The sequence below is a fragment of the Amphiura filiformis genome, chromosome 17 (genome assembly GCF_039555335.1).
Source record: "Amphiura filiformis chromosome 17, Afil_fr2py, whole genome shotgun sequence".
NCBI lineage: Eukaryota > Metazoa > Echinodermata > Ophiuroidea > Amphilepidida > Amphiuridae > Amphiura > Amphiura filiformis.
In genome coordinates this window covers 46725137-46750844 of record NC_092644.1, presented here as the reverse complement: position 1 = coordinate 46750844, position 25708 = coordinate 46725137, and the positions used below count along the sequence as shown (strand labels likewise).

Sequence of the window (25708 nt, the reverse complement as noted above, 5' to 3'; positions counted from 1 at the left end):
TTATATTGGTTTTCAACGGAGCTAGTGAGAATGATCATGTTACGAGTGCAGTAACAGGTTTCTTATATGTTCATTACAAGCATTTAAAGCTAGAACTGGCGTCATTAGAGATGAAGGTCCTGTGGAGCTGGTTTGATGTAGGTTAAAGGCATTGTAACATCTCAAAAGATGAATCTGGGATGATATCGAGGGAATGTTAGCCGTGGGGAATAGGGAATCTCTTACATGGGTAATTTCTGAAGGTGTGAAAAATATTCAAATTTATGGGGTGTATAGGTAGTAAATGTAATATGTATCAACAGAGGAGTGTTTGCTGCTGACTTAGGAAGCAGTGTCAAAATATGTTTAGGATATTTATCTTCAATTGAAGAAAGAAACACATCAAAATGTGTGATTAGAGATTGCATATTTAGACACAGTAGTAAGTTTAGAATACATGAGATATGGTATAATCAATAATGAATGCATCAAAGTATCATTAATGATGTTGGGTTTCAAAGATATCTATCTGCACCTGTGTACCAATGCATATGGAGGATAAAGTTACAAAATAAATTTTCTTTTGTATCATACATATCAGTGAAGTAAATTACACATTGTGCGCATTTAATTTTGGAAGCCAAGAAGGATAGAGATGGGCAAAATGACAGATTGACAGACAGACAGTGTGACAGACACCTACATTTTGTAGAGAGACAGACATGGAGACAGTTTGAAATAGGGATGAATAGAGAGATGGTTAGACAGAGAGATGATGGCACATATAAGAGAGACAGACAGAGACAGATACATGTAGATAGAGAAGATGGGGGAGATATATGGACACATACAGACAGACTAACAGACAAAAGATAGCTAAATATGGTACATAAGGCCAAAAAAAAATACATGAGTGGTTTGAAAACAAATGCGAAATGCGATTTTTTTTAAATTATTATTATTATTCCCGACTTTTTTCATGGTATTTGGAGAAAAAATCTGATTTTCGCTTGAATTTTTCTGGAAAAGCTAAAAACGGAAATTTAAAAAAATTCCGCATTTTTTTTTCTCCAAATCTCACGATTTTACAAATGCGCGCGCGAGCTTTGAGACAAACCTTTTTTTTTTTGGCCTAATTGAAAGATATATGAATAAAATTATATGAAATGGTGGTATGGAATATAAAGGAATGTACATAGAGAAAAAAAAGGCTGTGAGAGTGCCCAAGACATGAATTAAGAGATTGAGAAAGCGATAGAGGGAGAGAAAACTAGGGAGAGAGAGAAACAGGAAGAGAAAGAGAGAGTATTGACTTGATAAGGTAGACATCATATCCACACAGCACATTGACTTGAGGCCAAGTCATTGGGCATTGCTGTAACTTAACCTGGCTCAAAACTGGGACGCCATCCCTGCGGAAATGTTGCCATAAAGCTAAGCTTACAGCATGTTCACCTGTGCTCCTTGGATTTTTAGCCAAGCCACTAGCTTCTACATGTATATAGGCAGGAGTAAAGAGTAACATGTCCTCAGCTATGCATAAAACTATAGGTGAATAGAAATATGAAATAGCTGCCACATGTGAAGTTAGTACTATTATGACTCTAAACCCTCTCTATGCAGGTGCCAACTGCAGACGACAATTTTCAATTTTTCTTTAAAAAATCAAAAATGTCATAATTTTACATTTTCACGACCATATTTGGAATTAGCATGAAAAATGCATTAAAATGAGTACAAACAGGCCCCGTATATTGGTTCAGTGATTCTTCAGATAACTCTTAATATTTTTAGAAAATATCTCAAAACTTAGATGTTTCATGTTGAAGCTTATGATCAGAATCAAGCATTAAGATCATTGTACTTGAATAAATTTAAAGAAAAATAGGAGATGGATTTTATTATTATTTTGGTCATTTTGTTTTTCAGGCTTTGATACTTAATATAAGTTCCTTCTGGAGTATTGGGGCTAGGGTAACTATTAAATTATACTTTGATCAGCTCGTAATCGGCGGGCCTTATAACATCGCGGATTAATATCTATATATTTTATTTCGAAACTTGTCTTGTGACATCTTGCCAGAAGCATCACAAATTATTCATTCAAGTCAGATACGTTGTCTATTGTCTTTAACAAGCACAATAGAGACCAGATAGGTCAACTATGACACTTTTAATGTGGGTCTACTTTTCGGGGTAGTGATAAAAGCCTAACAAATCCCGTCGATTACGAGCTGATCAAACTATAGAACAGTAAACATATTTGGTCAAGATGCATTTTGTCCACCACCTGTGATATATGTGGAGATGCTCTCTAAATATACTTATGTCATTTTGTTATAAGATGTTTATGCAAAATAAATCACCTATGAACTTCTGCTTATTTGGAAAAGGTATCTTTGATTTATAGATAGAACAGTATTAGTCCTCACTGTTGAATCCTTACTGTCACAATATGTCTATAATGAAATATTACAACAATTTCTACTCTAAAGAAATGATATGTTACAGTTTGAAATAACCAAGATGGGATCAACTATATTAAATCAACGATGATTTGATGCTCTAATATTCTCAAACAATTATGATTATATGTTTATATGCCATTTACCTGTTCACAGTTTATAACATAACTGTGTACACTGTTCTGTGTTTTCAACCGGGAGCTTTCTTAAAAATTTATTATAAAACGTAGGGTTAGTATTCAGACAGCAAAGGCGGATAGGGACAAATCGTATTAGAGTATTTATTGGGATTTGAGGTCAAAGTCTCTATAGACATCTTTATATAGTAACTGATTTGATCATATACCTGATTTTAAATGCATCAAAATTAGCTGCATTTTATTAGAGGTAAATTGCTTTAGATGATTAAAGGACACATGCACATACTTTACAGTACAATATTCAAAATAAATTGTTTGATATCAACCCTTGACATTGAACAATGTTGAGAATGTGGTGCGTTATTGGAACAATAACATTTCCAATTTTCATACTTACATTCCATCACCACCAAAGTATGCCCAATTTAAAATATTGTCTCCCACAATTCTAAAAATATCAGCAATTATTATGCTGCCAATCTACAACCATGGCCAAAATGTGTTGGGACACTTATGGAAAACGTACACTATAGTATGACCTTATTTCCGTTATTATTAACGTGATAAAGTGGAGGTTTCTTTGGTGTCAAGCCTAAACACTTTCCTAACACCTCAACCTCCCCTTCCCCACCAATCAATGTTGGGTGCCACAAGGCTCGTGTGACCAAAAAAGTCGAATTCAACATTGATCGGGGAGTGGGGGCTTATTTACATTACCCTATCAAACCGTCCCAACACTTATGGCCAGCATTGTCTCTAAGGTACAAAAAATCAAATTTTAAAATGTGTGTTTTGGCCCATATCTCCTCAACCATAGCTTGGATTTTCATCAAATTTTACATGAAAGCGGAGAAACTGTTTATCTTTTCACTTATATAAAAATTATTGCATTTTCCTCATGTGATTTAGGGATACGGTCACGTTTTATACGCAATATCATGTATTTTACAGTGCGTTCTGAACATTATTAGCCTATGCCAACTACGTATTTTTGCGTAAAATGACGTTTTATTATGAAAGAGTAGTGATTTAATCGCCAGAAATACATGATATTTGTTGACAGGAATTGATTGAAGTCTTTTAAAAGAGTGATTTTGGGAAAAAATACTTGAAATTTTAAAAAAAAAGCTTATTTTTAGAAAAAACAACAACAAACTTTAATCATTTTCATCGTTTGCATCAAAAACGTATGTGGTATTTGCAACGAGTATATCGTGTAAATATAATCATAGTCGGCAGGAGTAGGCTTAAATTACATTTTATGACTGAAATTTATTAAAGCGCTTTCAAAGAAACTTATAGTAAGTATAGAAAGTAAAATATAGGTAACAACAGAAAAAAAAAAAGGCCACGGACATTGGCCAAAATTAATCAACAGACTTAAACAAATATAATATGATGAAGGATATTGTAAAATATATACACAAAAAGAAAAGAAAAAAGAAATCTAAATAAATTCAGTAGGTGCTTGAACCCATTGTGCTCGCATTTAGTTCAGTTTTGTCCGGATAATGCGCCACGGACAAAATCGGACGGTATACAGACTTTTAAAGAGTCAAAGAATTTTAATATAATATACTTTCTTTTTTTTTTTTACAAACGATATATCGCTCGCTTTTTGTCAAAAAATCATTTTACATTTCGCCCAAAACTGAAATATATGTGGATCATAAATGTCAGCCAACACCTGCTACATGATAAATATTCAGTTAATCGAAATAAATGCCGGGAAAAGTGCGATTTGTTTGACTGTTTATCGTCCGTAGAGCGTAAATATATATACATGCATCTTAAATAGCTTTATATTACAGTTTAAGCCTGTTAAAGTAATACAGTCCGTGGTGCAATGGATACGCATCTGCCACAGGCACAGTGGACACGGGTTCGAGCCCCTGAATTTATTTATATATCTTTTTTTTTTTTTTTGTTATTATTTTACAATATCCTTCATCATATTATATTCGCTGCTCTATTAATTTTTGCCAATGTCCGCCCTTCTTTTTTTTTCTGTATTTGTTGCTTCATTTGTGGTAAACTGCGGTAAATTGGGAAAACAAGTGTGCATGGGTTCGATTCCTTTATTTGTTTTTTGATCACGAGATGTTGTGATAACTTTTATTTTCTTCTATAGCTGTAATGTAACATTTTAATTGGTGGAAACAATAATTTTCCATTTTAAAACCCAAGTTTTTGACAGTTAAAGTGACGAATAGTGAACTTAGACAGGGCCAAAATATCGTTTTAAGACATTTTAAGTGACCAGTCCCTAAATGTCAAATGTAGCCATCCAAAATTTTTTTGGTAAAGCCACGTGATAAGATCTCTAACTGCTCCAAATTTGGTGTCAATATCATATTTACTTTTTAAGTTATAAGCAAAAAACTGAAATTAGATGATTTTTTTTTCAACTTTTCAAATACAACCATGGCCAAAATGTGTTGGGACACTTATGGAAAACGTACACTATAGTTTGACCTTATTTTCGTTATTATTAACGTGATAAAGTGGAGGTTTCTTTGGTGTCAAGCCTAAACACTTTCCTAACACCCCAACCCTCCCCTTCCCCACCAATCAATGTTGGGTGCCACAAGGCTCGTGTGACCAAAAAAGTCGAATTCAACATTGATCGGGGGAGTGGGGGGCTTATTTACATTACCCTATCAAACCGTCCCAACACTTATGGCCAGCATTGTAGTTATTTGAATGATTTTAAATCCTGCTGCCATATAGTAGATTTTACAAGGATAAGGTAAATGTAAATTATTGAATGTTGATTACCTTTTGGCAAGTGTTTTACCCCAATGTTGAACTGAGATGTGCGTTATTGAAGCCAGTCAGAAGTGTGTTACCTTTTGATCATAGAGAGAACATGTACTAAACACAAATTGATTGTTAAAGCTATATTGTATCATTTCCATAAAAATAGATTAGTGTTTCTTTTACATAAAATGTTAGCTTTTAATGTCAGATATTTCCTCTTTTAATTTTGAGCCGAACAACTGAGGTAAAGCAAAGAAAATTGGAATTTATTACCAGCGTCAATGTTACTGATGCATGTCACTCAGCCGTTTGTGCTACGGTACGGTCCTTTGATGTGTGTATCACTGTCCCACACGCTATGTACGTACTGTGTTATGAACATCACATACACGTTCAACTAATATTTCCATTGTAATAATTAAACAACGGTTCCAACGCTTTTTTCAAAATCACATATTTTGACATAACTACAGCACCTAAAGTCTTGATTTTTGCAGGGTATGTTAGTTTTATAAAGTACATTACAATCATGTAAAAAAAATATTGAGGGTGTCCTCCTCAGCAAATGTTACAATATTGCTTTAAATTGATGTACTCATATCTTTCTCACTTGAAACTTATACTAATCTTCAATTCAAAGTAATGTTCAATACATACCATTATGGGAGAAAAACAATAGTAAATCACCTGTAAATCAGATATGTGTTCATTCACTAAATTATTTAGATGTTATGAAGTGAATATAGTTGTGTGAGTTCAGCACAGTGCACTATAAATCACAAACTTTAACTCTTACTTATGCACCTTTAATATCAGTTCTTTCATCAATGCAAAGACAAACTGTGCAGCATAGAATCAATGTTGCATCTCTTTTTTATGCTTTAAAAAAGATATATGAACCAAAGAATGGTGTACTCTATCCATGCCCATCATTCTAGTCTATATGTTATGGCAATTCGCAGGCGATAGAACCTAATTGAATGGAAGTTTATGAAAAATGAAAAACAATGAGAGCGAGTTCTCTCGAGTTTCGATCACATTCCCCGCCTCGGGCATAACCTAGTCAGTCTTAAGAATGACTGAGTCAAAAAAATATCACACATTTTTTTTTCTCTTTCGCTCTCTCTCAGTATATTTTATTATTTTTCATCTTCAATTCGATAAATGTGGAACAGTGCATCACCGTTGATAAGTTGAATTGCTTGAATATATTAGTATGTATTGATGAAATTAATGTATGTGCTGAACATATTAATGTTTGATAATATACGAAGCTGAAGGGAAGAACCATTGGGGATTTTTTTTTCAGAAGCTGAAATTTTAATTTGCATCATTTTTGCAAGCTTTTAATGACAAACAGCACAGTAATGAACTTTCACTCGTGATTCATCATTTATTAATGCTTCATGAAAATAATTTATTTATGTTTATGTTAGTATCACCAAAATGTGTAAATAGAAAAGCAGAAAAGTAAAACTCAGTGTGTATTTAATTTACACTTATACAGTGTTAATATTTCAACTTATTTTACTTATTTATAACCAGTAAGAACTTCTTTGAAGTGTTAATATTAACACTTGTTTTTTGTATTTAGGTTTACAGATCTAGTATATTAAACTAGCACACATAATGTTGCGGCATCCACTCTGTATGTATGTATACACTCTACAGTGTATCTTATTGACTTGCTATACCCTGAAGATGGTCTAGTTTTGGTCTTTCCTCTTGTTTTTAGTTTATTTCATCATGTTCAGGAGTACATACTTACCGCTATTCTCCTCAATGTGAAGAAACAGGTCCCTTGTAAGGCTAGAGCATGTTAACAGTATGCCTATGCGTAGCTACGAATATGTTCATCGTGTATGCATAGACTGTTGTATATTTTATTGACTTTGCATTCCCCGCAAGCATTTTCAATGTTCTGTGTTAAGGATTGACTAATATCACCATTTACTGAACCCAAATAACAATAGAAAAACAGATGGAAAACATTGCACACAATAGATAAAAAAGTTTCAGGAGAATTGTCTTATGCATCATCCCTTGATTGAATGACCTATAGTGTGTCTCGTTTCAAGTTGAGAGTAACGCCATGTTGGATTTTTGCAGTGGCAGATTTGAATCAGTGCATTTACGTCGGCAGCGTATGGACACATCCCCCTTCTACGTGTTTGTATACACCCTGCGGAATTCAGTTAGCGCGCACGATTCAAATCTGCCACTGCAAAATCCAACATGGTCTTACTCTTAACTTGAGACAAGACACACTATAGACCTCTCTTCACTAATGTATTTTCTGGATTCACAAAGCATACAAGTTACAAAGTTCTGTTTTGGGTTGCGTAAGTTCAAAAAGCATGAAAAGCACAAAAACTTTCTGTATGACAGTTTCCTACATTGGGTAGTCTAGCTAGCAGCCAAAATGGGGCTATTCCAGTTGAAAACCATACACCCCCTATGGAAAACCTGACCTTAATCTTCAACACAGGGAGTATGAATTTCAAATGGGGTTACCTGAATGTGTGACTCCATTTGCAATCTACAGCCCCTGTGTAGGTGATTAAGGTCATGTCTTCCATAGGGGTGTATGGATTTCGAATGGAATAGCCGAATGCATCTAAATACAAGCAATTCACCAATAGTCAGTATGCACTCTGTGTTATTAGTTCCATCCATACCAACACGAGAGCTTATTAACAGTTCGGATTTAATAGGGAGAAAGGTAGGTAGGTGGGCACACAAGTGCTCTTGTAAAAGACCATTTGAACTCGTCATGCTCAGAATTTTCTTTACTGTTTTGTCTTGTGAATGGTGAGTGCGTTGTGCTGTTGGCCATTTATGTATAAAGTAGACCAGGTCAGAGCTTTTCAATTGTCAATATTGCACCTTTGTATATTTTGTTGTGTAGCTATGCTATAAGACACTTGTAAGGCATGGAAGTGTGCTTTGGTAACTTGCTCTTGTGATATTATATACTCTCTATCATAATAAGCTTTTTACTTCTACCAGTACTTGCTAAAGCAGAATTCAAGTTGGATTTATGACCTTTCTGTTCAGTCAAATGTAAGAATAAATTGAATTTTTTAAGTGAAATACTTGAAAACATGATATTGACATAAATTTTGAGTTTGAGAGAACCCGTGTTTCTGCGACATGAAATTTTTTGTGAAATATTTCCTCCCCTTAAGGCCTATAGGAAGAAAAAATATTCATGTGCAAAATATTTTTTGTAAATCAACTGCACTCGCCTCGCCAAATTTTTATGCACTGGAACATTTCATGCTTTACAGATGTCATCTCCTCAATTGCCCTGGCAGAGTAAAAATGCCAACTACTCTGCATTTGAGGAATGAAGTCTACCTGTATCCGGGAAATTGAAATTATTTCGGATTAGAAATTCATCAGTGCACAATAATGAATAACACAGCCTTTGAAAAACAATAACATACAAAAGCATATTAGCTCAGATATTCATTCCACAATTTAGACTACCAGATAGATGTAAAGTCTTCATCATTGTCATCATCATCATCATGCTGACACCAGTTAATATTAAGATGTGATGACAAGTTCCCTCTACAGTTTTGTGACCCACATTTGGATATTATTAGTGCAAATACCATTGGTATTGACAAAGATGTCGAATTCAGCAGGTTTTAATCCATTGCGAGATGTGCGTATTACGTTCACAGTTCCTTGTAAATTTATTATAAATGCTGTGATGCTGCAATTTATTTCCCATGTTGGTAATACACAGTGCTACAACACTAGGATCCACAACATGCTCATCTACCAGGGCACAGTTTTTTAACCCCAATACATTTGTACATTCATTGAATGACCTTTGAAAATGTGGGTACAAAAACTCATACTCTGCAACTTGAGGTCAAATTTTGTACTATGATTGTTTTATTGAAGTTATTGAACTATGACATTGGGATGAGGCCATTGTGGTCCATAGTGCAAGTTGTTATTATGAGAGATGATGAAGATGCCAATCACTACTTATTTCAAACTCTTGTCTGTTGTGATATATGCTATGCAAGTATAAACTCCCCACTTGTGCAGTTTGTAAGTTTGAATAAAATTGGTCTATGCAGTGATTTCCACAGTATGTTGTTTTAGCCTAATAACCTAGCAAAAAGTTTTGATTCAGATGGATATGTTTATCTTGGCTGGGAAACTTGGCAAGAAGACGTTTTGAAACGATCAGAACATAAAAAGCATGGTACATGTAGGTTCAAAGATGGCATTATATCAATACACTTGTGTAGTAGAATGTTGTTATTATACATAGGATTGCTTATTTAAATAATTAGTAAGAAATGCAGACAGTGCTAATTGAAGCATTCAATGATGTAGAAAATGATTTTGTACAGCGTAAAAAATGCTAGAGTAGCTCTCCAAAATACATTTTTTATGTAAAAGTGTATGCATTTACTATTTGAATGTAGAAATTGGGGGTTGTTTTGAATTAAGTTTGATGAAAAGTTTCTCAATTGCCAAAAATGGCAAAATCATTCATCATTATAGATCAACAAGTAGTTATGAGGTATGAAAGCTAAGACCCACTTCGAGTATAATGTTCATGTGACACGGCCTCATGCAATAAACGAGACCTGTAGAGAATCATCTGTAAATGCATCGGCTATTAAATTCTTCAAGTGTTGATCCCAAGTTTCCTTCTTGTACTTCCTGCACCACATTTTCAGTCTGCATCCTTAAGGTGATGCTCCTGTTACATTCATATTTTATTTGGTTTTGTGGTAAATTATTGGGAGTTTCTCAAATTTATTATTTTTTTTTGAGAGGAAATTAACACATCTCATTGTCAAATCCACAAATAATTTAGGGTTTATACTCGGTAGTCACTGGTGTTGCAGTTCTTAAGATTGAATGTTAGGTAAAATATGTAGAAAACCAATACTAGGATGCATTCTTGACCTTAAAATGTAGAAGTGTAACCAGGAAGTAGCAGGCTGCACCCTTGGATGATTGTATTTTGGGGTAAAATCAGATGAAGAGAATGGTAATTAATGTAAAACCAGTGCTGTTAAAACCATGTTTCCTCAGACTGGGGCAACATTTTCAATGACTGGGATTTTCCCCCTTGAAATGACCAGGCTGTTTGTGTGTGTGTGTCTTAATGCAAGAATCAACTGGATTCTACCTTTTTGTAAGCATTAGTCACAAACTTTAAAGGTTAGGTTTTAGGGTTAGAGTTTAGAGATAAGATTAGGGTTAGGGTTGTAAAAATGTTTTGATGCTTACAACATGAAGGTGAGACCAAGAACTGAAGCACTTTCTGAAACAAAAAGTTGTCATTATTTGCAATTTGTTTAACCCAAGTTCTGTGCTTCTGTCAACATCTATATGGACTAAACTGATCAGCATGACCTTAATATGTACAATTACACGAAAGACCTGCTCATCTTTAGAGTATTGGTCAAGTTTAGAGGGCAGATATCTATTGATGGTAGGGTTGGGTAAGAGGAAATTGCCTCTCCTAGCCACATTGACACGATCATGTCCCTACAAGCCATTACAGCAACAACCCACTTTAGCCAACTTGTTTGCAATCCAGTGCTCTAATTTCCCCCACTTACATGTGGTAATACTCAATACTGTACAAATACCGAGATATTTTTTGCAGTAGCTTAAAATTTGCTTATAGAAAAATTTGCAGATGATAAGAGATAAAGAATTGTGATTTACAGGGTATTTGTCTTAAAACCCCACTTGGTAAAGATAATAATGCAGCAAGTGGGGAAAATAAGAATCCACGATTCTCTTCCCCTATAACTTAAGTCATATCACATACATACTTAGGAAATTATGCTTTATTTAAAATATGACATTATACAGGGTGATTTAAAATGAACTGTACCCAACTTCAAAAATTAAAATTAAATACTTACCAACATTTAAATACTTTGTGCTTGTAAGCTGTAACAGGATATTATGTTTTCTATTATTGGTGAAAAAAATCATGTCTTTACCTCTAATGGTTTTGAAGAAAACACACCAAAAACGATGTTGCACACGGATGAGTATTCTATTCAAACTATCTGTTTTACGGCATTCTGCTCATTCAACTGCCCTCAAACATTTTTAGTTCAACATAAATTGTGTGTGTTTATTTAAAAATGAAAATAAGATGAATTGTAATAAGTAAATACAATTAAAATTAAAAACTTACCGACATTTTATATTGCAAGCTGTAAGAAGGTAGTAGTCTATGTTTCCTATCATTGGTGAAAAAAATCAGGTCTCAATTACGAGTGTATGGCTATTGCACCAGCACCATTTCTATTTGAATTCAAATTTCCCTCTACAATTTCAAGTCAACGGGTCCTTGTTCTCAATGTATTATTTAACATGTAATCTTTGCAAACCTGATATTGTAATTGAATATCAATATTATTGATTTAATAATGCGAAATAAGATTTGTCTTGGTTTTGCTGTACATGTACGTAGTCATGGTAGTTGCAGTTTGTTACTGCAGTAAAGAACACGGATAAACCATGGAAGAAAGAGATGAGAAGGAACCACAACGACTTCGATCGGCCAAGTTTTAATCCGCTTATCCATTGACGCATGAAAAGAAAAGCTATCAATGGTACTTACTTTCATGTATGATCCATTTACCGCGATCGATGCTTGGCGAAATCATTACTGAAAAAAACTATAACAAACCCATCCAAGAACAAACAAACGCTACCCAGAAGTAAGATTATGGAATTTCACTGATGCTCTGAACATGTATAGTAGCTTTGTTTTGGGATCTACAGTCAAACTGTTTTCTTGATCGTGTTGTGTAGAAAATGTCCTTTAACACATCGAAAAGGTCATCAAAATCGGCCGTTTATTTGCTGAGTTTCATCTTTAGCAAATAAGGTAAGATTTTGGTGACTTTTTCGATGAAAAATAGATGCAAAATGTTCTTAAATAATGCACAATGTTCGGTTGAGTCCGTACATGAAACCTGTTTAATTTAATAGTTTATATGTGTATAATCGTAACTAGCTAACTCGTTTCAGTGCCAAAGACTGCCAACTCTGAGAAAAAAGTCATCAAAGTTCGGGAAAATTGGGCGAAATGGAAGAAAAAGATGTAGGCCATCAATGACCGATGATCACGTCACCAGAGAAAATCCTATAGGGTGCTTGCACGGAAGGTCATTAGTTCAAATCATCCTTCAGACACGCTCCAGAAGACATGCAAATACATAGAGTACAATACCAATCACCTATTTATTCTTATCTCTTTCTTCCATGGATAAACCTAGTTCCGTTTGTTGGTCTAAAAATGGGATAGATAACTTGAAAATGCTATATCTTCTGACTAAAACCACTTATTATCAAAATTCAAAATTTCTACTACAGAACACTTATCACTGCTCTCTACGATAGTTTTTTTGATATGTACAATCTCCGCAAATAATGTAAAACAATTGGGTGAAGTTGGGTACAGTTCATTTTAAATCACCCTGTATAAGATATTGTGGGAATGTTTAGTATATTTTGGAAAAATTTAGCTTTTTACCTTCTTGGAAAAATCCCAATTTGCAGCAATTTAATTTTGTGGTAATTTAAAGTGTGTTATGCCAATTCCTTTCTTGAAGAAATCTTTTTTTGATGGAAAAGCAGTAATTCCTTTTAGACTGAAAGAACTGACAACTGGATGTAGAATAACCTGGGCTTGATAATCGTGAGACATCAAGACTGCATATGGTACAAAAACATTGATGCAGTTCAAGCCAAGTAGGGGCCACACCCGGCAATGTTTTTCAATCATAGGTATAGCCTACTATTGATTGATACGCAATGAATGTGGAATGAACCTAAGCAAATACCAGATGCTCTTGAAAATATATTTACAGTAAAGAAGGCTAATCCTGATCGTAATCTTTCCACTAAACTTCATGATGATCCTAATTTTAATCAAAATCTTAACCTTAATCCATAAAGCTCAATGTGGGGGTAGTCTTGCCTGATATTCAGCCAGCTGTTCATGATAGTCGCATGATAATGTGTAATTTCAGTTGCAATGCATACAATGGTGAATTAATGTTGTTTAGAAGTGCATACTAGCACAAAGTAAGTGAGACACATCCACATGAAGAACATGACTATGCATAGAAATTATGTTCCGGTGTGAAACGCTTATTTTTGTCCAAAATATCCATTAAGCTTTACCTGCGTGCCCCAATTTGTTTGTGGAAAAAATGTTGTGAAGTGGTCAAATATGGGTTTGAATTAAGTGGGGAGACTGATGCTGGGACATGACTTCACATCCCATAGCTGAATATTGGAGAGGAGCTGTATTGCAAATAGGCTTGGATTTACTCTGCATTGTTTGTATTAAGATGCAGAGCCACAGATGGACTAAACTTGCCAAAGCATTGACCCTAAACTTAATCAACTTTTTACATGAAGTCCATGGGCAAAATCTAGCTAGTGTTTTAGCACAACTTAGTCAGCAAGCGTACATTCTGCAAGTTAAACTTGATATTCATCCGTAAATGTGGAAAACTGAAAACTACAAGGAAACATTTTTTTTGCTCTTTCTCAAAATGGTACACCTTGTTAGGCAAATCATCAGAACCATGTACCCCATACCGTAAAAATTCGATAGTTAGCATACACGTATGCTTACTATCAAGCACTTTTAAAACATGCAAATATGAAGAGCCCCATCCACAAAAGTGTAAAGGGTTTTGAGCAAATCATCGATATACATAGTTATATACGAACAAGTAAACCTGCAAATGTGTGTGTCAACCATATTAGCTCAGTTGGTAAAGCGCCAGACTTTGATACAATTTCATATTTTCAAAAGCGCTCGATAGTAAGCACATATGCTAACTATCGAGTTTTTACTGTGTTATGATAAGTATACTGAAAGCAACTTTAGAGGAATTAAAGTTGACTTTGTAACTATTTAATATAATTATGTTAAAAGAATGCATAGACCAGCATAGTTTCGGTGAGTGGTTAATGCATGTGTAATGTAATTGTATAAGCCTGTGGGAAGCTCTAGTTTTATTTTTTATGTAAAAAGGCCTTACTCACAAAGTCATCATTATCAAACATTTATATCTGCAATAGTGTGTGTGTAAACTAGCACAAAATGATGTCAGAGGCACTCTCTTCTAGCATGCATCCAGCTCTCTGTAGTTGGGTATATATATGTATATATATATATATATGTAAATCATCTCTTTTAAAATATGTAGAAGTATTCATGACAGCTGACTAATGTCTCAATGAATGACATGTCTGCCGGTGTGACATGAGACGCTTTGACAGGGGAAAACGTAGCCTAGTTTTTGGCAACCTCCATGCCACTTTACCCCACTTCCTTTGTTCCGCATGACTAGGTGAAGATGGGTTTCTGGTAATAAAGATCAGTTTTCATGTGTGAATACCGGTAGCATAGCAACATCAGAAAGATGAGACAGATGATGGAGTTATCCAATCCATAAATGATTAAGCTTAAAGACAATAAAATATATATTATTTGCTAAATTTGCGACACGATCTGGTTCATGGAAGCCAAAGGATGCATTTTGAAAATTGAATTACTATAATTATTACCTTATATAAATATTAGGCTATCATATACTGAAAATACCAAAGGTCTGGCACACTTGGGTGTTAAGTTATGAAGTTTTGAGATTTCTATTTTTTTATGTATTTCATTGTTTTTTTCCTCCATAATTTTGCCTTTATCTCAATTTCAAATTTGCCGCCTTTGTTCTCCATGGACCAGGTCTTGTCACATTTACTCTATGTAAATGAAAGTAGAGGAAACAAAGAGAATAGTATCCAATTTTGGGATTATTTGATAGATGGGATATACCACCAATTACTAAAGTAGTTGTTCCGGCATACTTTCCCCAAAAGGTAACAAATGCCTTGGAGGGGTATGAGTGCTGTGATATTTATAAATCTCATATGACTAAATATTATACCATAAACATAACCAGGATGTCAGAAGAGGCATGTTGTCATAGAGGCATATGTGGTAGGGCAAGGATGAATGTGCAAACACTTTTCTTCTCTTTTTCATGTTTTTTCTGTTAAATTATTGTTGAAATGCGCAAGTTATTAAAGAAAAAGGGAAAAAGTATTCCTGTGACTGAAACGGAGTTAAGTAAAGGATCAAGGGCTGATAGAAGTGCAAAATTGTGGGTTTCTGTATATTTCTTTGTCATCGTATTTTCTCGCATACAAATTGTGCGCATTCTGTGGGTCTCTCCCATATGGGTGGTTTCGGGGCAATTCGGGTACAAGTAGGTCGCGCCACAGATCAGTCATGGACCTATCAATCAGATTATTAACATACAGCCATGCTTATTGAGGGATAATGTAACAAATTTGGCTTGCAGATGCCTGGTACTAGGTGTTGTTAAACCTTACCCATGTCTGCAGCGAAACATCTTAATTTTGGGGCAGTTTAATAAAAAGTGTAAATTTTGAACAATTTGAGGTCTTTGGTGAAAGCTTTTTGTGGGTTTATCCTAAGGGCGTGTTCACATTACACAATGTGGGTTCGTACCTAGGTAGTGAAGTGGTGTCGATCCACATCGAATCCACATTGAGTTCAAGCGTTCACACTAGCAAGCTAATCTACATCGAAGTGGGTTATAGCGTAAGTGGAGCGAATCCACATACCCGGATGTTACATGTAGAACGACTCACATGTAGTACCACGCAACATAGATACCAAATTTCGTAAAGCCACCACCTCAGAAGCGATTTATAGACCTTTTTCAGATGATGTCACCTATCGATATTGGGGTCTGAGATGTAAACAAACAATACGTGCGTTTCTCACGTGTCCACGGTGTAAAAATACCAAATAGAGCATATTTTCTCCTCTGTTTCTCCTCTGTCATTTTTCACTTTAGCTTCCATAAAATAATTGTTTAAACGGGAACTGTATACTAGTTACCTTTGTTCCAGTTTGTTTTGATGCCATAAAATACAAAAGATACGGAAAAACAGCGATGCTATTTAAAATTCAATCTTTATTTTGATTCACAATTTTGTTTACTTTTTACACTGTGAAGAACTACACGCGTACTGCGAGCTGGCAATTCCGCGCAGGATGCCTAGCGTGGCGCAAAGTTGATCGCGCGCGCCGGCGCGGTAATTGCGCTTGAGTGCGAATGACTCGAATGCTGGACCCCAATATCGATTGATTGGGGACGTCTTCAGTTCGTTTTGTTCCATTGGCGTTCACCATTTCGGCCTGTACGACCACAGCCACTTCCGGTATATGTGGATCGACTCCACATTATCGTGTTCACATTACGAAATTTAACCCACCTCGTAGGGTCGAAACTACCTCAACCAGGTAGTTTCGATCCACATTGTTGATGTAGGGTCGAATCCACTTACTTTGTGTTCACACTACACTGGGAAGTGGTTTCGATGTAGGGTCGACTCAACGTCCCTACATCAAAAGTGCCTGATGTGATCACGCCCTAAGTGTAAGAGAGCACGAAATACTAATTGGATTAGAGTTAGGGTTAGGGTTGGGATTTAGGGTTAGGGTAAGGGTTAGGATAAAGGTTAGGGTTAGGATATTTAGAGTTAGGATTTGTTTGGTGCTCTCTTACACGAAGGATACACCCTTTTGTGTTGTCACCTATAAATAATGAGTAGGTTTATTACAATTATAAGTTGGCATGCAAATATCAATTATGTTTTCTGTGAAGTATGTAAAAGGATGTGTTCTGGTGTCATACAAAGCCAGCCAGGTTAATACATGTGTAATAGTCAATTTTTCTTGATAAAATGCTTGTTGTCCTCCTTCACACATCACAGTTCACTTGTGAATGGTCAATGCATTGTAGCAATGTGTCTGACGGCCCGCCAAAATTCTTTGCCCCCCCCCTTTACACATGTCAAATTTGTGGGATCTCAATTTGCAAACCTTAAATGGTCTAGATATATATTGCGAGCGCAGCGAGCAGGAAAATTTGCATATTAAAGCATTTCCGTACTGTTTTCCTATAACCCTTTTTAGAGCATTTTATTCAAAAGGTGCCCGTGAATGCGTGCCAAAATCGCTTGCCCCCCCTCGGCTGGCCAAAAATTGCTTGCCCCCCTTTTGGCTCGCCAATAATTTCTTGACCCCCAATTTTACCCTCCCCCCAGGGCTCATAATTATTGCATCGCCCCTTGTACTCTTAGACAAAAATGGTTCTAAGTAGAAACTAAAATGGTTCTTGAGCTGTCCTATATGTGGAACCTTGTGTGGTTTTACAAACAATAGAAAATGGGTCTGGCAAGGCCAGAAAGAACCATTTTGGGGTACTTTCAATTTTCTAGAACCCTTTTCCCTTGAGGGTTCTAGTTCAACATAGCCAAGAATCCTTCAATGCACAGAAAAAGATACTAACAGCACCCCTGGCTACACCCGTCGTTTGCATCATCCTTCCTTCAGAAAGGTTAATTCCAGCAATAAAACAAAACAGCAGCAGAACTGAAGCAGGACAGTACTGTAAATGTGTGAGCGAAACTGAACATGTTTCACTGTTAGTTTTATTTATACATGGCCTAATTTGAAAAGCCTTTGTGTAGAGCCCTGTGACAGTTAAATCTCAGCAAGGATTTTGGTGATGGTCTTGAGATTGTGTGAACTGGTTTCTAACATGGTTTAACACCATGCAAAGCTAAATTACTGTTCTATTTACAACAATAATAGACTCGGCATGGCAGCATTAAAGTTTGATTGTTTGTTTCATTCCGTAGTTCACAAATTGTAAAGGAGCAACAAGCTATTCCAGTTCAAATCCATACACCCCCTATGGAATACATAATCTCTAACATGAGGAGTATGAATTTCAAATGGGAGAGCTATCTGAATGGATTACTCCATTTGAAATTCACACTCCCTGTGTAACAGATTAAGGTCATGTCTTCCATAGGGGGTGTATGAGTTTCAACTGGAATAACCCATTTTGGAGCTGATGACCCTGAATGGGTGGCTTCATTTGAAATTCACACTCCCTGTGGGGGAGATTAAGGTCATGTCTTTCATAGGGGGTATGGATTTCAATTGGAAGCACCCATTGTAAGGGAGCTAATGATTAGATGTGTGTTGACAATCTTCAGAAATAAAGAACAACTAAATTGATAATGTTATAATAATGAAGAAAGTAGCTTTCAATTTGAAGAACTTATAGCCACTCTAAAACATTTTAATTATAGAAATCACTTAGCACTCTAATGATCACTATAGTCATGTTTTTCTGTATGCATGAGCTTCAAAGCAATTACTGCTTTAGCACTCTCCAATGCTGTTATAAATGTGACTTGGAATAGATAGGTCAATTATTGATAATAGCTCATTATAGGAAACCATGGCACTGCATCCTTAACTATTTCTGTGTAGTGTTTTATTCATGTGTACGCAGGGATTTCAAATTTCACTTACATGGATCTCCATGCATTCAAATTGCTCAGGATAGTGAGGATACAGTGTAATAACTTCAATGTATGCTCATAGCATGACCTTAGTATATGTATCTCATACTTGGGAGCAGGGCCGTAGCCCGCTTTCCTGGCCAGGGGGGGCAAAACAAAACTTTGGGGGCCCAGACGAAAAAAAATTGCAGTTGCATCATACGATACATAGAGACTGTATGAAAAAAAATGGTATTTTACACTATTTTCGCCCATTATCCGGCTAAAATGGCTTAATTTTTATAATGTGCATGCGCGCGTAGCGCAGAAAATTTTGTATTTTACACTATTTTGGCCCTGAATTTTGCTAGAAAAGGGGCTCCTTGCCCTTTTTCTTTTCCTTTGCCCTCCTGATTTTCTCTTTCATTTTTTGTCAGAGGAGCACTTTTTCTTTCATTTTTTGTCAGGGGGGGGGGCACTCTGCCCCACCGCTGGCTATGCTCTGCTCGGGAGTTTCAAATCAGTTTTAAGATACAGGTTGTTGAACATTGACGTCAGACATGAGGCTGTTTTGGCATATATTGGAGTGTTTGGCCAAATCAATTGTGCATAGTCCCTCGTGGTACTTGTCAGTCACGACTTCTATCTCCATGAATTTCCTTATAGCAGGTAACAAAAATCAAGATGGGGCATATTAGGTGGACTACTGAGTGACCTGTTTAAGGAACAGGATACAAACACTTGTAATATCAAGCACAGATTTTCTTCCAACATAGGCACACACAAGTGCATCTTCACGCACGACACAAGTGCAGAAAGTTTCCGTTCATGGTTCACTTTTGACGTAATGTTTGCCACCCCACGAGTCTGTAACTAACCTCTCATCTCTCTACTCTAGCACTGTATATTTCAGGAAAATAAATAAGTTATTCATTTTGCTCACTCGCACAAGCTCTAGTTTGCCCTCTTTAGGGTCCTCAATTGAAGACGACTCTCACTGCATTGGGAGACTGACAATGCATCCAAATGTCAGGGAGGTGTTTTTCAATTTGAAGGATCAGGTGCGCTAGTTGCAAGTTGGGTTGGCTATTTAGGCTGAGGATGGGAGTTCATTTTTATCCAAGCCATGCACATACCTTCCATGACAGGAAAGAACAAGCAAGGTATACCAACTTTATGTGAGGAAACACAGACTATTGATCAATTGGGGGAAGTTAAACCAGTCAAAAATACAGTGGACCAGGTTACAAATTATTGGCCCAGATGTAGGTAAAGTATGATGGCCAAAAATGATCAATTCCAGGCTGACAAAAGCTAAAACCTGCAAGTAAAAATCCAAGCTAGCATAAATCAACAATGACCAACCAAATCGGATAAACAATACAGAATGTACACTGTGATGAAAATCTAGTCTGTCTGGTATCTTCAGGATGTACAGTGATGTACATTGCATCCAGTGCATCATTGGCAACTTGCATCTTCATCACTTGCTTCCGTTCTCAATTGATGCCTCTCCCTTAAAGTGGTAGCAAACATTTCTACCTAGATTTTGAAATAATTTGTCCCTGACTCACTGAAAATAGCTTTAAACTTCACTTTCAAAAGGAAATCTTTTATAGATATTAGCCTACATCTTATAAGTTGGTCTCCATCTCATTATAAGCCAAACCTCCCTTTGAATGCTATTCTAGTTGTTAAAGGAATTTGTGCACTTTAGATTGTGTTGCACATTCAATCTATGTCATAAATAGTGTCATTCCAATGAAAAATTTAGTTAATTTTAACACACAGGAGTGTACAAGAGGGACTTGCTTGAATGCCAGTTGCCAAGGGGCATCCCAGCAAACACAAAACATTTTACAGAAAATGTTGAATGTTGGGTTATAAAGAGTATATAGGTATTTAAAGGGTATAAAACATTTTGATAACATTTAAAAATATTTTTAAAAAAATTACAGCAAAGCATTATACAAAACGTTATTTAAATGTTAATAAATAATAATAATGATAATAAAACCCCATTTATATAGCGCTTTCAGTCTGAAGACCTCAAAGCGCTTTACAAAACAACAAAATATTAAAAATACATCTACAGATCTCCAAACAAAAGCAGAAACAGAACGAAGCAACTGGAGAGCTGCTTGATGGAGATCTGTAGACGACAACAAAATATCTTAAACTACAACAAATATAAAACACCGACCTAATTAAGCGTACGCATCAAAATCAATAACAAAATTGCACAAAATAGGTACTAAAAAGTCTACCAACCTCCAAAGAACAAACTATCTTGCAAAAATGTTTGCCAAAAAGTATTTACAATAACATTTTTACAACATTCTTAAAGTGCTAATGTAGTGTTTTTCATATAAAACCTTTTAAAAATGTGTTCATGACCGTTAAATAACCTGACATTTAAATGTTATTTAGCCCTTTGGACCAAAACCAAAACATGTATAACCTATAATGATGTATATTCATAGGTAGCAGTAAACGTAAATAGAAAGCAAAATTATACTTCTACGCTACTCAAATTTGGTACACTCACCGGAGCACTTTCACCGGGTCAACCGGCATCTTCAGCGGATGTTATTTGCTTTGAAGATGATGTTGTTGAGACACCTTCGATATAGACAGGAGCAAAGGGCACCAGATTGACTGTCAAAATGTAAAAGTGTTAGAGAGGGACTCGGGCTCAGGACTTCTCTTGCCGGGTCTTGAAAGCAATCCTTATCAGAACTAAAAGACCCAGACTGAACCGAGACAAAGGGTTAGACATCAACCCTGTTTTGGCCAACCACCGACCCCCTGGAACCAAGGGGGTGCCACAACATCTTCTTGTTTGACGTCATCTACATCTGTGATATCATCGGAGGTGTCTCAACAACATCACTAGCAATAACAAATCTTCAGAGCAATAACATCTGCTGAAGACGCCGGTTGACCCGGTGTCGAAGTATAATTTGTTTTCTATTTATATATGTTTATAACCTATTTATAACATTTTAGAAACATTTGTGTTAGCTGGGAAACAACTTTTCATATAGGTAAATATATCCTGAAAAATATATTTAAATTTTCTTTTCTTGTTATCTCTTTTCTCTTTAAAATGGTAGGGTAGCCAACATTTTGAGATGGAGTACAATTTTCACACTTTCTGCAGCATATTTGTGCCTGATACATTACTGTTAAATCACCTACCAACCAATAGTATGAGTATTAAAAACAAATATAAGTAGAGTTAATTCAAGATAAGGTGAACGCACTTCATTATGTATGCAAACAGTGAACTGGAAATTCAAGACTTCCTTGTAAAAAATAGAATTTGATCTGGAAATGCAGGCATTTTTCTCTTTCTTTCTCTTCTCACATTTTTGTTTTAATGGGATTCCAGGATGCAGTGCAAATGAATGTTTCATTGATTGATATTGACAACTTGAAAAATTATGAGTTTTCCTATTCCACACAACTTAAACTGTGCCTTATTGAAATATTCAGCATATTAATACAATTTTTCACATCGGCAATACGAAGCCTAGTTTATCGATTTGAAATTTGGTAATGAAGTTTGGTAATTAAAGCATATCACGATGTCATTTTAAATCCCCCTTTTTGGATATCTACATTCAGTGACATTTTCAATCGATCCTCATCTGCGGGGTAGTTCCGTATGCAGGAACATTGAGGAATATCCTGCTTTGAGTCTTGGGAGAAGGTAATTCTGTTGTGGGATTTTGTTTCACATTTCCAAGGAATAAAAAAAAATGAAAATGGTACCTGTATTAAGGTAAATCTTTAATTTCACAAGCATTCTGACAGTATGATATATATATTATGAGAAAAAAGGGAAGAATTTCTATAAATATGTGTATCTTAGACTTGTTGGAATATTTCAAGGAAAGAGGGAATTTGTTTTCAAAAGAGTTTAAATATTGCAGTCACATATCTGGATGGCTTGTAGTTCTTGCATAACAGCCAAACAGAGTGACAAAATAATGTCCCCCCCTCCTCTATATTTTGACATGAATTTCTCAGCATCTCAGCACATCAACAATATAATGAACTCCTCGGTAAGCCTACTAATACTTATCACAAAAGTATTTTGCATTTGAAAAAGATCCCAAGACCTTTTAAAACTGGAGCTTCCCTTATGGCATACATCAGGGTGTTGGGATGTAAAGTGTTACAGATATGCCTATTATAATTTGCAAACATGTTCTTTTTAGTAATTTGAGGACCTAACCATTAAGGCTTAATTAAACTCCATGCAAATTGTGTTTTCTGAAGGTTGCAGCAGTAGTTTCAATAGGAATTAGTGACATCTTAGATATGGAAAGCTATAAATCATTATTGGAAGGGCTTACATTAACTCGTTTACCCTGCCTTTCTGTCTTAATAATAGATATATAAAGATTTATACAGAAAAAACATCAATATAATGCCTTATAGTTGATCTCAAAATGTGTTGTAAAAATTTATGAAAAGAAAATTTGAAATGAGATTTAAGATATGAATTTTTGTGTAAATTATTATTTAACATTCTAGGTTTATTTCCCCAACTTCAGAGTTGTAGTTTGCATCACATAAAGACTCCTTTACAGGTGACATAACAGTGCAAACCATTCCTTGGATTAACATATTGAATACAACAAGTTCTGGAAGATTCAATATGATATGTGCTTACATTGTACATGAATTTTCTAGAGCACCAGTTCCTAAACTGAAGGCTGCAACACATTTTTGGGTTACACGCCTTTGCAAATGGGTCACAAACACTACCTTAAATATTTGTTTTCAATAAAGACCTAAAACAGGGAAGGAAAAAAATTGACTCAAAACATAACAATATACAAAATAAAATCCTGGCGCAGGAAGCGCTTTTCATTTCGAGAGTGTACTATTCCTGAAATACAATTTTTCACGCTTCCGGCGACAACATTTCGGTAACATTAGTTATTGTTCAAATATTAAAAATCAGGTTTGGACAATAATTTAATAAGGATGATTGGCACCAACCGATTCATAAATGGAACATGAATTATTAGCTATGTTGTAGATGTTACCATATGACCCAAAACATTCAGAGCCCATTTAGAAATCAATAATTTGAGGGTCTTATTGCCCTGACTTATGCTGTAGGATTATCTGTCATGAAAATGTTATAACCACACATGCAAATTTGAATTTTTCAGCTTTTGAGTCTAGTCACTCTTTGAAGTGAAAATAGAATAACTTGCTCTAAAAGGTTTTGGAAACTGCTGATCTATGTGTATGTTATAGTATGTAAACATTACATTAAAAACAATACAATACAATTTAGATTACAAAATTTTCATAGTAGAAATTCCAATAGAAAAACTCACTTTTTTTTTTCCATACAGTTTCGGCAATCCTAGCTGTTGCCTTTCTCAATGGTATATGCCATTTGATCCCTTGTTGGATGGTATGGCGTCATCAGAAGATGATGGCGCCCTCAGGATCAATTGGTCATAGACGTGACTCAGTTGGAAGGCCCCCTCGTCGCTGTTCATTAGGCTGTCTTTCATGCTTGGTCGTGATTTCCTCCGGATCCAGATGGACTCCCTTATCCATCTGGGACAATCCAAAAATTCTAGCTACGGACGACACAAGAAACACCAACTTCCACTGCTCCTTGAATGATCTGCATTTCAATGCGGGTTTCAATGCTGTCCTCTTTCAAAACTACATTTGTGACCCATCACATCAAAACCGACCACTTCACGGCTGGCTTCATTAGCAGATATTATGACAGAAGATGAGAAAATATAAAGAAAATAAAAAGAAATTTGAGCTTGTTTTACATCATAAAACATTTATACTGTATCTGATTTCAACAAGTAAGGTGTTATTTTAAAGCTAAAAAACAGCAGTTTATCCTAGTGTTTAAATCTCCATTTTCATTTCTGCCACAAAGTGGTTGGTTTTAATGTGACGGGTCACATTTGTACTCTCAAGTTTGATAGTTTTGTATATGGTAATGTTAAGCTTGAGTAAAACAAAAATCTGATTTTTTTGTATTTTTCTTGTTCTTCTTCTTACAGAGAGGGCACTAGAAGAAAATACATCAAGGCAAGTCCGCAACAGTAACACAATCACAATACAGCAGGGTCCGAGTTTACGACACGACCCCAGCGACATGGTCGTCATCTACAACAGAGTGCCCAAGACAGGAAGCACATCTTTCACCGGGATAGCATACGATCTATGTAGCGTTAATAAATATAATGTAATTCATATTAATACAACTAGGAATATACACACCATGTCAGTAGCAGACCAGGTAAGTTGATGAAAAAATGTGTGATGTGATTGCATCTGACGTCGCTGTCAATCAAACGACCCTTGATTGGTTAACAGCTCGTAAAAGGGAGGTCGATTCATCTGGTGCCAATCAGAGAAAAGGAATCACAGAAAATGGCGAAAATTACATACTTTTATTACAAGTCAAAAAACAACTTTTCTAGACATTGTTTCCTTATAAAGACCTAACTTTTGAGATGGTTTGTATATTTAGAGGTACAAAATTAAATATAAGTCGTCCTGTTTTATCGCTGCAACTCATCATCACGACACTTGTAAACAAACCGTCCCCAAGGTTGATTTACAGATGGCGTCAGACGCAAACTAGTCCTTTTAATTCTGTCTTCAATTATAAAGGCGGGCCTTTTGGTATAACAAATTTAGTGAGTCAAATTTTCAGAAAGCAACAGGCATATAGCACATTTTGCACACACTGAATATCAATGTTGCAAAGTTATGTGAAGGTATACTGTATTCCTCTTCATGAGTGACATGCAAACGACTGGCGGCAACGGGCATGTGCAGTGTCCTGACTCCACCTCTTCGGATGCAATACAAATTTTATTTGTGGTATTCGAAAGAATGTTCAATGGAAAAATATACATTTTACCTTTAAAGAGA

At 35.6% G+C, this 25708-nt stretch overlaps 1 protein-coding gene across 1 annotated transcript in view; it reads left to right on the top strand.

Moving 5' to 3' along the window:
* The window catches only part of LOC140137881 (heparan sulfate 2-O-sulfotransferase 1-like), a 326101-nt gene that overhangs the window by 245153 nt on the left and 55240 nt on the right, over positions 1–25708 (top strand). Inside the window, 1 exon segment of the mRNA XM_072159685.1 lies at positions 24829–25067. Coding sequence (XP_072015786.1) covers positions 24829–25067 — 239 coding nt within the window.